General features: G+C 33.0%; 1 protein-coding gene across 1 annotated transcript; it reads right to left on the bottom strand.

The window, feature by feature from the left end:
- Positions 1 to 9,852: 9,852 nt before the first annotated feature.
- LOC148283449 (zinc finger protein 711-like) lies at positions 9,853 to 13,223 on the bottom strand. Its single transcript, XM_088243817.1, has 2 exons — positions 13,085 to 13,223; positions 9,853 to 12,048 (listed from the first exon to the last, which is right to left on the bottom strand). The coding sequence occupies exon 2, from the start codon at positions 12,028 to 12,030 to the stop codon at positions 10,270 to 10,272; it is 1,761 nt and encodes a 586-aa protein (XP_088099943.1). The 5' UTR covers positions 12,031 to 12,048; positions 13,085 to 13,223; the 3' UTR covers positions 9,853 to 10,269.
- Positions 13,224 to 14,946: the final 1,723 nt, after the last annotated feature.

Raw genomic sequence — 14,946 nt, 5'->3', positions numbered from 1 at the left:
GACTTCACGAATACGCGCGGCGAAAGTAAGCCGGAGTGGGGGAATTATTGGACACAGTCCGATGTATTCAAATATGATTCTACGCTCCTTCTGGACTATTCTTAATTCTATAATTTTCCGATATTTCTAATTATTTGAAATAAAAGAACGAACTTTTTCAAACGTATTTTAAATAAACAGTACCTATTTATTTATTTTTTTGCACCACAACAGGCCAGGGTGCGTATTTTTTTTTTTTATTGACACTTTATATACATATACAATAAATATACATATAAGGGCGGGCATATTGCCTTAAGGCAATTTCTTCCTACCTACCCAAACCGTTCAGTTTGAGAAAATTATAAATACATGGACATATTGAATCTTACAATTTTATACAAAAATTAAAAGCAAAGATAAACAAAAATAAATATATGTATAAAAAAAAATAACACTTTACTATGAAGAGAGGAGAGGGGATGGGAAGGAAAGAAGAAGGATAAAGGAACAATTTAAATATTTAGATAGTGACATTTCAATATTGACTTAAATGTAAATAAAGAAGGGGCGTCTCTAACATTAGTGGGTAGATTATTCCTCAATCGAGCGGCTACTACTGTGAAAGAGGAGGCAAAAAAATTAGAGCGATGACAGGGTATTAAAAGGGTTCTCTCGTTACTAGAACGAAGAGATAGTCCGTGTTGTGAAAGAGGTTGGATGAGCTCTCTCAGATAAACAGGCGAAGTGGGATTATTTAAAATATTGTGAAGAAGTGATAGAATGTGAATGTTTCTTCTATGCCTGATACTGGGCCAGTGTAGTTGCGTGCGATACTCGGTTATGTGGTCAAATTTGCGAAAAACAAGTACCCATATATGGCAAAAATGAACGGTAACTAGATAAACTAAAATCTTAAGTTTTGTCATGTCAAAAGCAGGCAGAATCGAAGGCCATGTATGAATGTGGAAGAAGCTAGAAATGTATGCCAGGATAGACGTGCGTGGAGTTTCATTATCTCTGCCTACTCCTACGGGGAAAAGCGTGATGGTAGTAGTAGTAAAAGGCGACCTCCGTGGTGTAGTGGTCAAGACGCTTGACTCACGCACGGAAGGTTCCGGGTTCGATTCCCGGTGAGAACACAAAAATTAAAAATATGATTTTTCTTAAGCCTGGTTGTTCTGTAATGTAATTCACCACTGTAATTGGGCCTCCTGGCCTGTTGTGGTGCAAAAAAAAATGAAATGAAATTGTATTAAAAATGTCTGTATCAAAGTAAATTTGTTGCTAAAACAATATTGTCTTCTCACGTTCACACGAGGACAATGCGGCCGCGCGAGGTGAGGGGCCGGGTAAACATTGTTCCGCGGAGATAGCCTGCCGTCTATCTATTTCGACGTGACATTGGAGTATAATCACGTGGTATTAGAAATAAATTAGTCAAGTAATTAATTAGTTTAATGGTTTAGCAAAAATAATGTTCCCGATGGAATGATATATTTCAATATATTATAGTCAGATGGCAGAAGGGACCATCTGTAATTTTTCGGTTTTGAAGTTGTCAAGAGTTTTATTTAATATTTTAGTAAATGCACATCTTTACATATACAGGGTGTTCTTTAAACCCTGTCACATCTGAAACCACGATGATCACTATAGGCAAGAAGACATATTAGCATATTTCAAAAAATATTTAGAACGAAGAAAATTTGTAAAAATTAAATATTAAAAATAACAAATGGTTGCTTACTTCTGCAGGGGAGAAGCGAGGGGGGCGCGGCGGCGCGGTTAACGGTGTGTCAGACTCCCCCCTCCTCGTTTCTCTCCTGCAGAAGTAAGCAACCATTATTTTTTTTTATATCTTATTTTTGTAAATTTTATTCGTTCTAAAAAATTATTTTAATGTGCCAATATGTCTTCTTGCTCGTACTGATCATCGTGGTTTTGGATGTGACAGGGTTTAAAGAACACCCTGTATAATTCTTCCGTGCGTGTGATGTCACTAAACTCATCGTAAAAGGCTTAACCGATTTAGGTGTGGTTTGTCGCATAACAATGAGCTTTGCACTGCGCATGTTTGTAGATCTTAAAATCTTCAATCTAATATTCTAATTCTGTGATGACTTACGGTCTAATTGGTTGGGGAGCTTGTACAAAAACCGCCCTTGAACCTGTAGCAATTGCACAGAAATCTTTAATCCGAGTCATTTAAAAAAAAACATTTCGTTATCCAAGTGACTTGCTCTTCAAAGAATTCAGAGTACTGAATATTATTCAACAGTATATATTGAGAACGGTAGTGGTTACACACATCAATAGAGACATTTACCCAAGCGTCAACCGCAACTGTAATACAAGATACTCTAATAGGGATCTGATACTAAGTGAAGGGGTCAAAACTGTTCTGGCATCGAGACAACACTATTACGTAGGCAAAAAGGTCCATAACCTTTTGCCAGAATCTTGGAAAGACAAGTGTTGTCAAGTTACGGAAGGTGTTGACCTCGCTCTTTCATGACATTGGTCGTAGGGAGTCAGAAAAGATGTTGCATGCCACGGATTGGAGAATCTTACTGGATGTCAAAAATAAAATATAAAAAATAATGAATAATTAAAAAAATATATATTTATAGATGACAACCATGGAGTTACGCATAAATAAATTATCTATGTTTTTATGAATGTATGTATGCGTATGCGCATGGGTGTATGTACGTGTGTGTATGTACATGTGTATATATATATGTGTATGTCTGTATATGTATGAATCAAAATGTGTATCCGAATAAGTTTATATTTTGTTTGTCTGTGCTCTATATTAATTTGTTAACTATTATAATATATTCTTGGAACGGGGTATGTACCCTTGTTAGCTGGGCAAAGTGAACATGGAATTGTATTTTGATAAAGAGTGTGAATAAATAAATAAATAAATAAATAATATGCAAAAATAAGTTAGGAGCATAAATGTTTTATTCATTGACATTTTTGAGAATAGCAATTATAAATAAAGTGCACCCCTGTTGTTAGAAGAGCACAGTTTGAAATTTACAAAAACATTTTTTTTTAAATATTTATTTTATGTTTTGGAATTCAACCATAAAAAAGTACATAGGTCCATACTTAAATGAAATGCTTGAATATTAATAATTTATCAACACGTACAGAAGAATTATATATTTTTTTCATTATTTTTCTTTGCGCAACAGCAAATAACACAATAACGAACGAAAAGATTGAAATTTCGAATTCAATGTCAAATCGTCACATAAGCGGCAACATGACCTATCTTATTTTTTTTGCACTTTGTAAAGTGTAGGAAAGACAAAAAACTGAATAAGATATACGTCATGTTGTCTAGAAATTTTTGATATGTCATGTTAATATGAGTCGATTTGTGCGCCTCCAGTGGGAGTTTGTCAAAACTGGGTATGCAGGTTAATTCAGAGGCTACAAAGCTTTTTACATACTTATCTCAATCTGGTAAAAACATGAGATTGGTTATGTTGCCGCTTAAGCGACGAAATGTCACTTAGTATATAGTTTATCGAAATATCAATAAAACGTTAAGTGAACCAGCTAATAGCAGGCAAGCCAACGTCTGTCGGGCCCGCTAGTAGAAAATAAATTTATAAAACAGCATAATTTAAAATGGTAATTAAAATGGAAAAAAACACATTTTTTTAGTTTATTAAAATTGAGTCTTATTTCAGCTCTCCGGATTATTTTCGAAAATTACAAATGGTCCCTTCAGCCATCTGACTACCGATTTGTTCTGGACAGAAAGTAGTCTGTATGAGTTGCCAGTCTTCCAACTAAGTATCGCTATAAAAACAAATGTTTCGGGATGAAAAGTAGCATGTGACACTAGTCAGCTCTCCGGCTATCCCTATGCAAAAAAATATGTCAATCTGTCGCTCCGTTGATACGTGAAGGAAACACAAACAAACAATCAAACACTTTCGCATTTATAATATTAGTATGGATGGATGAATGGATGGACGGATGGATAGACACGTTACTTCCTTACTAGATGCATCTCATTTTTAGCAAATATAGCAATTTCCTCAACAGTTTTAAAAAAAGAAATAGCAAATCTCAGTAACGAAGTCTCGGAACAATGTTTTGTCCAATAAATTGCTGTTTACATGTGGACAATGGTCGAGTCCTGGGACAAAACAATATGATATTCTGAACAATATTCAAAACAAACACGCACAAAAAGTAAGGAAATCACACGATGTTATCATTTTAAAACTCTGTTATATCGAAATAGCTCCATAAAAAACAGAAAGTAAACAAACAGATTTATGAAAACAGTAGTTTTTTAAAGATATTTGTGATAAAAATATACTCGAGACATTTACGCATATCATGAAAATACATTTACTTTTTGATCGGCAAATCTCGCCTCTCGCAAATCATTCCTCTAAAGTTTAGACTAAACTTGGGTACATTTTGGTACCTACTCATAATAGTCGTAAAACAAATGAGTCAGTGATTTAAAAAAATACATAATTGTTAACAATAGATTATCAAACTAAGCCAAAAATGACATTTTTATGTATCGTATTATCATCGCTATATTTTTTTAAAGTTTTTAAGATAGAATTAAGAATAGTCCAGAAGGAGCGTAGAATCATATTTAAATACATCGGACTGTGTCTGACACACTTTCGCCGCGCGCATACTTGAAGTCACCGCGTAATATTGCCAGATCGCGAAGAATATAACCCTAACACAAATGTAAGGTAAAAAAAAAACAATTTGTTAATTTTCGGATAAAGGATCGGGTTGTGGTCCTGTGGTTAGTGTCTCAGACTCACGGACTAAAGGTCTATGATTCGAATCCCACTCTACCCCAACTTCATTCCTATTTTCTAATAGTGAGTTATTTACAACTCGTTGAAAATGGCCCTCAAAATTAAATATTTGGGTAAATCATAAGAACGCAAATATTTCCTTTTTAAAATAAAATTTTAAAAAAAATATCTAAAATTTGATAGTGCACTCGGTTGATTGACATTGATTGACACAACATAGTAAATAAGCAAAGGGTCATTTAATAAGAGTAATTGAATTAATGAATTTTGAACTTCAAAATTATCAAATTAATTCGATTGATTGGTTTTCTATTAAAAATCGATTTGTTAATTTACTTGAAAATAAATTAATTATAAAGTAAGAAATTATGGTAATAATTAAAATTAAAATTATTAAGATAAAGTCATGAAAAAATTTTATTTGTTCTATTTTGGAAATTTTTTGTTTTACATATAACTGAAATTTTTATATCTCGTTAAATAATATTTGATGTTTTAAAGATAATGTCGGCCAAATGTCCACCACGGCGTTGTTTAATCCGAGGTTCAATTTTCATTATTTCTCTTATTATTTGAGCAAAGTAGGGTAAACAATAATTACTACCCTGGAAACAACGAAATTTCCATTTTGTTTCCTCGAAAATCTGACAGATGGAAAAATAATTCAATTTCTAAGTAATGCATTTGTTACATACACATTCATTTGCTAATTACACCTGAAATGTGATTACATCCTGTTTCTTTAAGATTCTAGCAGTATTTCTACACTTTAAAAGGACACAACACGGCATAGTTAAATTTGAATCAGGAGTTGCGTACTGAGCGACGTCGACAAAGAAACTAATGGGTCAATACGTAAACCTACTCATTTATGAGTAGTTTATTCGCCTTCTGTTTGATGTGCGTATGCGGTTTCTGGACTATTCTTAATTCTATGGTTAACCCCTTACCGCATGGGTTTTGTTCCGGTTTGAAAAAAATACATGATATGGAGGAGACTTGGAATGGTCTAAGAAAAAAAAAAATTATTGACAAATAAGGCGCAAATAATAGATAGCATTTTTAAAAGATTTTTTTAGTATATTTTTTTTTATTAATTTTTTAAATCATGCTAATATAGATGATACGAGTGGAGGCGTATATAAAAATAAATAAATAAAGATGATTTCTGCCAAGGGTAAAATATAATATACGTAGCAATAGGAATATGATTGTGTAAAAATGAAAGAAGCTGTAGAAACCTAAAAATTCATCTCATTTTCTGACAAGAATCTTCCAACATGGTGGATAATTTCAGGATCAAGGACGGAGAGGAGTGATGATATGTTAATAGGGAAAGGAGAAGTACATACTATATATGTCTCTTACTGGACAGCCAAAGAATATGTGATCTGGAGTCTTGTGATCCAGACCACATTCACATCCTGGACTTCCCACCACATTAGTTTTGAACAGATGGCTATTTGTGCCTAGTGACCAATTTGTAACTTACTAATGTTAGAGATCAATCTCTTAGACAGGTTGTAGAATGGAACCAATCAGAGTTTGGAATGAGGAACTTCAGCCCTACGGGAAATCGGATATGAAAAATGTTTTCTTACGCGCGCTAAAAATTAGAGCATTTAATTATATAGCAAAGTTTCTTGAAAATTTACACTAAATAACTACTTTGAACGACATCACTAATTCATATGATACAACTGAGTTGTGGAAGATTTCCGGTTTACTCATCGTCAACGGATCGATCGGCAGAACTGACCGAGAAGAAGCGTAAGAGAACTTGAGACCTCACACGCAGATTAATTTCAGAAATACAAAACTTCAAAAAATCATAATCCTGATCTTAGAGTAATAACCTAATAGATTCGCCCATATGGAGAAAAACAATTCTACGATTATTGACCACGAACTTAGCTACATATTACAGCAATACAACGGGCTGTAGATACTGGCGTTGAGAATTGAGAGTGCAAACCGAAACCGTCCATTACATGTTTGTTGTTAGACTAAAAACCAAACCGAAAATTTTGAACGCTTTTGTTCTATGCAATACAGCTTAAGGGCTTCTCTAGAGAATTATTACTCTGAGGCCCTGATAATACGATACATACAAACAAATAAAAATAAATTTTTGGTAAAGTTAACAATAGCCTATTAACAAATATTTTTTTTTTTTAAACCACTGAACTTCCTCATTGTTTCTTGAATACTATCACAGAATACTCTCTTACATTGGAAGTCAATTCCCTCTGAGCAAGGTAGGCTCCTTGAGGTACTCCAGAAGTAATAGTTATTGAAATAGACAAGAAGTTATTTGTTTAAATCAACTGATTTCTTCACTTAGGAAAGACCTAAAAATGATAATAAAGGATCTCTTATACCAATAGTTTGTAATTTATCCAGAAGAATTATGTTATTGACTTTATCGAAAGCTTTAGAAAAGTCCGCTTTCTTGAGAAAAGATAAAAAATACATATTCACTAATATACTTCAAGCCAGTAGCTAAATTACATATGACTATCGACGTGCTTAAAAACATGCTAAGCATTTGAGCGATCACAATGAACAATAATGAATATGCTTAAGTTATCACAGTTGTAAGTCAACGCATGTGTAATCTCTAAGTCAATGCTCGTGTCGGTTTGTTTTTTGTTTAGATACACAGTTCACTGGCAAAAAATCAGCGTTTACCATATAAAAAAAAACACAATATATTGCATTTGCAAAATAGTAAGGAGTACTTATCTAATACAAAAAAATGTAAATTAAATTGCAAATACTATGGCGACTGCTTTTCTTGACATTTGGCTTGCCAATCGCCGGTTAAATGCAATAAATAGCATGATATAATAAATAAAAATAGCAGCTTTGGAATATTTTCCATATTTACACTGGTAAAATTCAAATATGTGATTGCACAGCAAGATTATACGTGGCGAAACGTAAATATTTTGGCATTTAATATTACGTGTTCGCGGATGTTGCATTGTGATCGTGAATACGATAAACAACCATGGTGAGAAATTGTTATCACGTCACTTATTATCACCTCGATAGTTATTTGTGATTGAGTTACAGATATGGCTCTGTATGCGGTTAAATGCCTTTGATAATTGTTTTTTAAAAAAAAATACACAGTTAAAATATTTTATTTCAAACCCTTTTTGATGGAATTATGTAAATTTTTTCTTCTTTTTTAGGAAGAATATTTTGGTTGTAAATATATAATAATAACCTATAATATAATTTAACATTCGATAAGGTCTCACAATCTAACTTCCTGTAAAATTATGGATCAGTTTTTATGATTTCTCAAACCATTTAATTAAATGTGGTCAAATATGAAACCATCGAACTTCAGATGGAATAATAAGATAAATATTCTGTGGTTACTTATTATTGAGGAATTAAATAAAGAGTATTTTTAAAACATGTATGTATTTAACAATCTTTTGATTGTGTCCAAATGTCAGAAGACAGGCTGGATTTCACTCTCTAGGGAGTTATTCAGATCTATACTAGATTAAATTCCCTTTTTTATGTACCAACTTGTAAAAACAATTATACCTCGAATTCATTCATTAGTCGTACCTGTAGAAATTATAACGGACTCAGTATTGATGTAGACATTTTTAACTGCACATTGCATTTGTACAGAAAATTTCTTCATGGGGTCGATTATTTGGGATAGTTGCTGAATGTGCATCTTGAGTGGTTTATGCTATGTATATGTGCCGCACGTAATGTATATGTTTGTGTATGTTTTATATGTGTGTTCATGTGTGTGCGTGGATGGCTCGGAGTGTACATTCGGTATTTTTATTTATTTTAATTTATTACCTCCATGGAAAACGCAAATGTCAACAATTATTATTTTCTCACTTAAAATTCTTATTTATTTTTTTGTCATATTTAATGTTTGTATCTTTTTAATTTATGAAAACTTAATTGGTCTTTTTATGTTAAAAAAATGTTGTTTATAATACTTATTCTGTATGACTGTATGTTTTCTGAATAAAATAAAATTTAAAAAAAATAAAAATCTAAATTTGTTACAATTGAGAGGGAAAAAATTTTTGAGAAGAGAATATGGATGTCTAAGATATATAAAAAAACAAATAAAAGTCAAAGTGTGGAAGGAAAGCAGACTTGTAAATTTTTGCTGATTGCTAATCTCGAACTTTAAAAAAATTGACAACCTCCTCCCTATCGATGTGCAGCAACCATATATATTGGTATTATTTGTTTTTTTTGTTTATTTATTATTTACTTTAAGACTGAATAATAATAAAATTGTTATTTTTTTTTTTTTAATTATAAAATACATTATTAAGTACCTTGAATTATATGACTATATAAAGACATTCAATCCATTTAATCTTCACATTCGTTTGAAAATGCCCTAACAAGGCGAAACAATTTTCCCGAAATTTTTGTTTTTATATTTGTAAAAATAAAATAAAGTGTTCAGTAGAATCAGTGTTTGATTTTTAATATTATATTTTTATAATATATTATATTTTTTATGATTTCCAATATTATAAGTTTATACTTTTACTACTCAATTAATTTGTTGTATAAATAATTCGTTGTAAATTGCTGTAATAAATATTCAAAAGATAAACAAATAAATAAATAATATAGTGTTATGTACTTATATATATATACATATACATATGTATAATATGTCACAGTCATTGCCGTTACAGCTTGTTATTTTGAAATCTGTGTCGTTCTACAGTCTACACTTCCAAGTGATTTCTTTATAACCAGGATTAATCACATCTATGGGCACTGAAAACACAAAACTCTAGGTGACAAACCTGCCAACACAGAGACGCAACACGACGTTAACAACCAAAAACTCAAACCAGACACTCTCCGACCACCATTGATTCCGGTTGCCTTCAAAACGATATTCTTAACCACTTATATCTAACGTTAAATTGTTCCGATTTCCATGGCTAGGTTCAAAGAGTATTGTTCGGTGTTCATTTGTTGTATTATATTTAATTACATGTTGATTAAGTTGTAAATAAAACTCCAGACAAAAAATGTAAGCTGAAATCTTTTATTTTATACACGCCACCATGTAACAAAACATTGGTAAAAAAATAATTATGTACAATTATCATAACCACACGAAACAGATTCCATTACACACCCCGTCATCTCTGTTTATATTGTCGGGATTTTTGTGAATCTCGATCACTTCTTTTATCAATCAAGTTTGGTGACTCTTCGATCTCCCTAAGATTGTCGGCTCAAAGGAAAACTTATGCCCCGTTTCTATGTGGTGTTCGGCCACAGCTTTTTCTTCAGGGTAGCCGAGCCTGCATGCACTCATGCGAGGTTCACACTGGTGGTGTTTTTTTGAACTGTTGTCATGTGATTCCAGCTTAGATAAGTCATAAAAACACACGACATAATAAACCATAATTTTCTTCATTAGTTGAACATGCAAAATTCAACTAACATGTAATTTGTAATGCTTTTTTAATGTTTTCGGGCTATTGCAAATATAGTCACACTTACCACAGTGCAACGCACTGGGTAGCCCATGGATACTCGTGTGCGTTTTTAAAAAACACATCTTCCTAAAGCTCCTACTGCATAGATCACACGAAAATGGCTTAATTTTCGTATGAGTCAATTCGTGTTGCTTCAAATACTTTAATAATTTGCACGAGAAAGAACATCTATCGCAAAAGAAAGGTTTCCCTTGAACATGACTGCGCTGGTGGTTTCGTAGATTAGCAATTTTATTACAACTAAAATTGCATTGTGTACAGAAAAATACTTCACAATCGCTTTTAATTTTAGGCCTGTTGTCTAAGGAAAGATGCTTCTTTTTATGCGTGTTAAAATTTCCGAAATGATCGCTAGAATAATCGCATTCGAGACATTTATACTTTTTTTGTTGTTCGGTTTTGTCACATTGTAAAATGGAGAATTCTCGATGTGTTTCCTGCATGTGTTTGTTAAAATTATTCGATTTTAACGTAAAAAAGCTGCATTTATTACACGAATATAAAACTTTTGTCTGCTCATGTTTTCTCTGATGCCTTTTCAAGAAAATCGGATATTTGAATTTCAAGCCACACTCCTCGCAAACATACATTTTTAAATCCTTATGAGAGCTTCTGTGATCCTCCATATCTTTTTCGATAGATGAAAGAAATCCGCATTCGACGCAAGTGAATAAATTTGTAATACCCTCGTGCATGTAAATATGATTCTTCAAAGCTGTCAACGTTTGAAAAACTTTTTGACAAACTGAACATTTGAACTCTTTATGCGTTGCGGCGTGTTTTACAAGTGTAGTTTTGGTTTTGAAATTCATTTGGCATTTCTCACATTGAAAAGGACGAACATTGCTGTGTTTTATAAGATGCTTTTTCAAATAAGTCGAAACAGGCGTAGAGTATTCGCATACATTACAGTTATACAATGTTTTTATATCTAAGTGGCACTTATTGTGCGTTTGTTCTTTATGTTTAATAAGATTGAATTTCTCGCAAAACAAAACATTATGTCCAGGATGCATCTTTTCAACGTGGTCTTTAAGTTTATGAAAATATATGAAAGATATGCCGCATAAACAAACATATTTACTCTCATCGCCGAAACACGGAACGTGACTCTTGAAATTATCTTTTTCAAAAGTCATAAATCCGCAAGATTTGCAAGTAAAAACATTTTTTAATTGAGAATGAGTTTTGTTATGATGTTTTAATTCTTGCGATGTTTGATATTGATCACCGCACAAGTTACACATAAACACAGGAGTAATATGAGTGGTTTGATGCTGTAACAAATGCTCATTTGTTTTAAAAACTTTTTCGCATATCTGGCAGAGAAACAATCTTTTGTCGGAATGCTCTTTCAAATGTCTCTTTATAAAAGATATTTTATAACAAATATAATTGCAATGATCGCACATATAAGTTTTTGGTTTATTTGATGAATTTCGACAAACTTTTTCATTGCTTTTTTGTCTTTTATCATTTTGGTCTAATAATCCTTCATTTTTTTCAATTTCAATTATGAAAAAATCTTCATCGTCTATTTTGGAATCAATTTTTTTTGAAATTATATCTAAAATGGTAGTTTCTTCATAATAAACAGCAGGATCATGTTCAGATTCTAATTCTTCGGCATCTTTGTGGATTGAAATCTCAATATTTTCATCTAGTCTGGTTGATTGGACCGCATTATTGTAATCCATTAATCTGGCACCGATGTTCTGAAACAAAACATATTGATATTTTTATTATATCGTAGCATTGGGGAAACAAAATTCTATGAAAAAAAAAAAAGAAAAACAAAATCAATCCTTATTTATTATTAAGTTTATTAAGACAAGATTAATAAAAAATATATTTCATTATTCACTTTCTTTGACATTAGATGTATAATGTGAAAGAAAGTGAATAAATAAATAAGTAAAGGAGGAAATTCAGCCAGTCTGCAAGCATTTGGACATACTCAAACATTGTTGAATTAACTACCTGGTAAAAGAAAAAGTATGAAAATTGGAAAATTGATTTCAGGCGTTGCGTAGTAGGTGATTTGGTTCAGCCGGATGAATCTCACCCACATAATAAAGGTTTCAGCTCCTTTACTTCACAAAAGTCAACAGATGGAAGAGTTGAGAAAATGTGGATGTTTAAACATGGGCAGAATGGTGAATGGTACACAGTGTGTAAAGTGGCCACTTAAACCAGCCAATGACAGGTCATAAGCCCTGTGAATGCCTAGACTTCCAGATTTCCTTCTCACCAATGTTTTCCCTCTCTGATGGAATAGATTAAAATATGAACTCCCTAGGGAGGAAATCCAGCCAGTCTGCAAGCATTTGGACATTGTTGAAATAAATAAGTATCCACCCACCCTAATTTTACCAAGCTGGGCGGTTTGGGATGATACATGTGAAATGGCCAGTAGTCATAGTGTTTCCGATTGTTGTGATTTTCTTAAAAGTACTAAGTACAAAAAGCCTCCAGAGGGGTGCTATTCTGAACTGCTCTGTGAGAAATACGCGAGATACGGCCACGAGAGCGTTCGGAACACCCTGGGGTGGTTATTTACATACAAAATACACGAGAAAAACTGTTTTTTAGTGCCCCATTAGTGGTTCAGAATAGCACCCTAGAGCGAGGTTTGTAACTCTACAATTCAAGTCGTTATTTAGTGATAAAACTAACAAAAATATGCTAAATTTTACTTTTTATTTGGATATTTTTAGTGCTTCACCGAAATATTATTTATTATACACGTACTTTATTGTCCAAAATGTTTTTCAGTGTAGCTATTTATCCTATATTTATGGATTTGAACTTAAAGAATATTTATATTTTCAAAAAATTTCTCGGTGAAATTCTGTTTTACTTATTTATATCTATTATAAAAATCGAAAATCTAACGGAGTACCGAAAGAAGAAGCGGTTTGTTTTTTACTTTTATATAAAATTTACATGCCAGTTTGACAGATAACCTAAATGTAGCCATCATAAAAAAAAAAGAAATAATACCGGTAGGTAGGTTCCAATTTTAGCATTTCGGACGATAAAAAGGGCATGGTATGTATGATTTGCAGCTACAAAACACTAGTGACCGACCGAAACAAGATTTTTAGACAAAACCGAATTTCGGCTTCTGTTCCAGTTTCGGCCGGAAGCGAAACTTGTTCTAAACTAACTCAATAGTCGCTTTAAATCGCCTAAAATTATTGTCAAATCATACGAGTTCATTTATTATGCGTAATGAAATAAAAGGCATAAATTTAATGACTAATTTAGTTTATTTTTTAGCGCTTTTCGGTTCGTTGTTATGTTATACATATAACTTATATGTAACAGTTCTTTAATGTACGCATAAGACCTTTACTTATTGACTATAAAGGAATCACAAAAATATAAATATGAAAGATTTTAGCACTCAAGAGAACTTCACGAGTCACGAGCCGCCATATAAGACGCATCCGAAAACTGAATTTTTCGAAGAAACTTCGAAACTGTCGGTCACTACTAAACACAAAAATGAGTTTTTAATCTTGACAAGGCAGCATACATTTTCATAAGTTACTATAAAATAGGCATATAAGTTTGGATTTTTCACTATAGCAACAAAACGCTATTTAATTTTCTCTATTATACTAATGATTGCTATGAGGAAATTCAGTGGTTTATTTTATTTGTTTTTACTGTCAAACCAAAATTCAAATCACTAAAACCCAATTTTTTTTCAAAAAAATGTATCATATTATCAGCACTATGATTTTTGAAGTTTTGTCATTTTGTAATTATTCGGCGTGTGACATCACAAGTTCTCTTTGGTGAGTTCTGCTGATTGGCGAATGGGTATGCTTGGCTACAATAGTTTAGAGACTAGAAGGAATGTGTATTTGATTACACATTTTTATCGATTGTTGCGCGGTATGGTCGAAAATCCTGAGATTATAATGAGCATTAGTTTGTAGGGGTTCAAACTGTCAGTAGGGTTGCAATGAGTCACATCTTGCTAGAGGGTGTGATTCTATTAAATGCCGCCAACGCCCAGTTGCATTCCACCGGCAACACTACTGACTAGTCCAACTCGTTAGCGTCCACGTCGCGAACCCCGGGCAATGGGATCACACTCATAACGGTGTGATCACAGCAGATGACGAGAGGATGAAAGCTGAGTTTCTGGCGCCTCAAAAGCAGAACAAACCAGCTAGGGGAAGGTAACCTGACAGTAAAATCTACCAGAGAAGGCAACGGGAAACCACTCTGGTCATCTTTCCCAGGAATCACTATGGCGAGTACATCCAATATGCAGATGTCCTGGCTGCGGAGTAGCGCAGGACCAATATCCTTTCGCTGTAATGATCGCCAACGTTGGGGGGACTTGACAAGGCACCGCAAGAAGAAGATTGGTTTGTATGTTCTTGATAATAAACTAAGACAGCGTCAGCATAGATTGTTTCATATTCCGATATACAGGACCACCCTGCCGTTGGAAGGGCTACCGCTATGCTGAACAACATCGCTCTGGATGTTAATCCGTTTCATGTATCCGAAGGGGTTTTCCGGAGCAGGATTCTGCTACTATTTTGACAAGAGTCTCTATGTATTTTTTGTCTTTTTATAATATGTACGTA

This window comes from Micrasema longulum, unplaced genomic scaffold (genome assembly GCF_059751315.1).
Source record: "Micrasema longulum isolate JH-2025_06_02 unplaced genomic scaffold, ASM5975131v1 h1tg000237l, whole genome shotgun sequence".
Lineage (NCBI taxonomy): Eukaryota > Metazoa > Arthropoda > Insecta > Trichoptera > Brachycentridae > Micrasema > Micrasema longulum.
The sequence above is the reverse complement of the archived record's forward strand: the minus strand, read 5'-3'. Positions and strand labels throughout refer to the sequence as shown.

Excerpts from the sequence above, each read along its gene's own strand:
- LOC148283449 (XM_088243817.1), bottom strand. The coding sequence starts at position 12,030 with ATGGATTACAATAATGCGGTCCAATCAACCAGACTAGATGAAAATATT.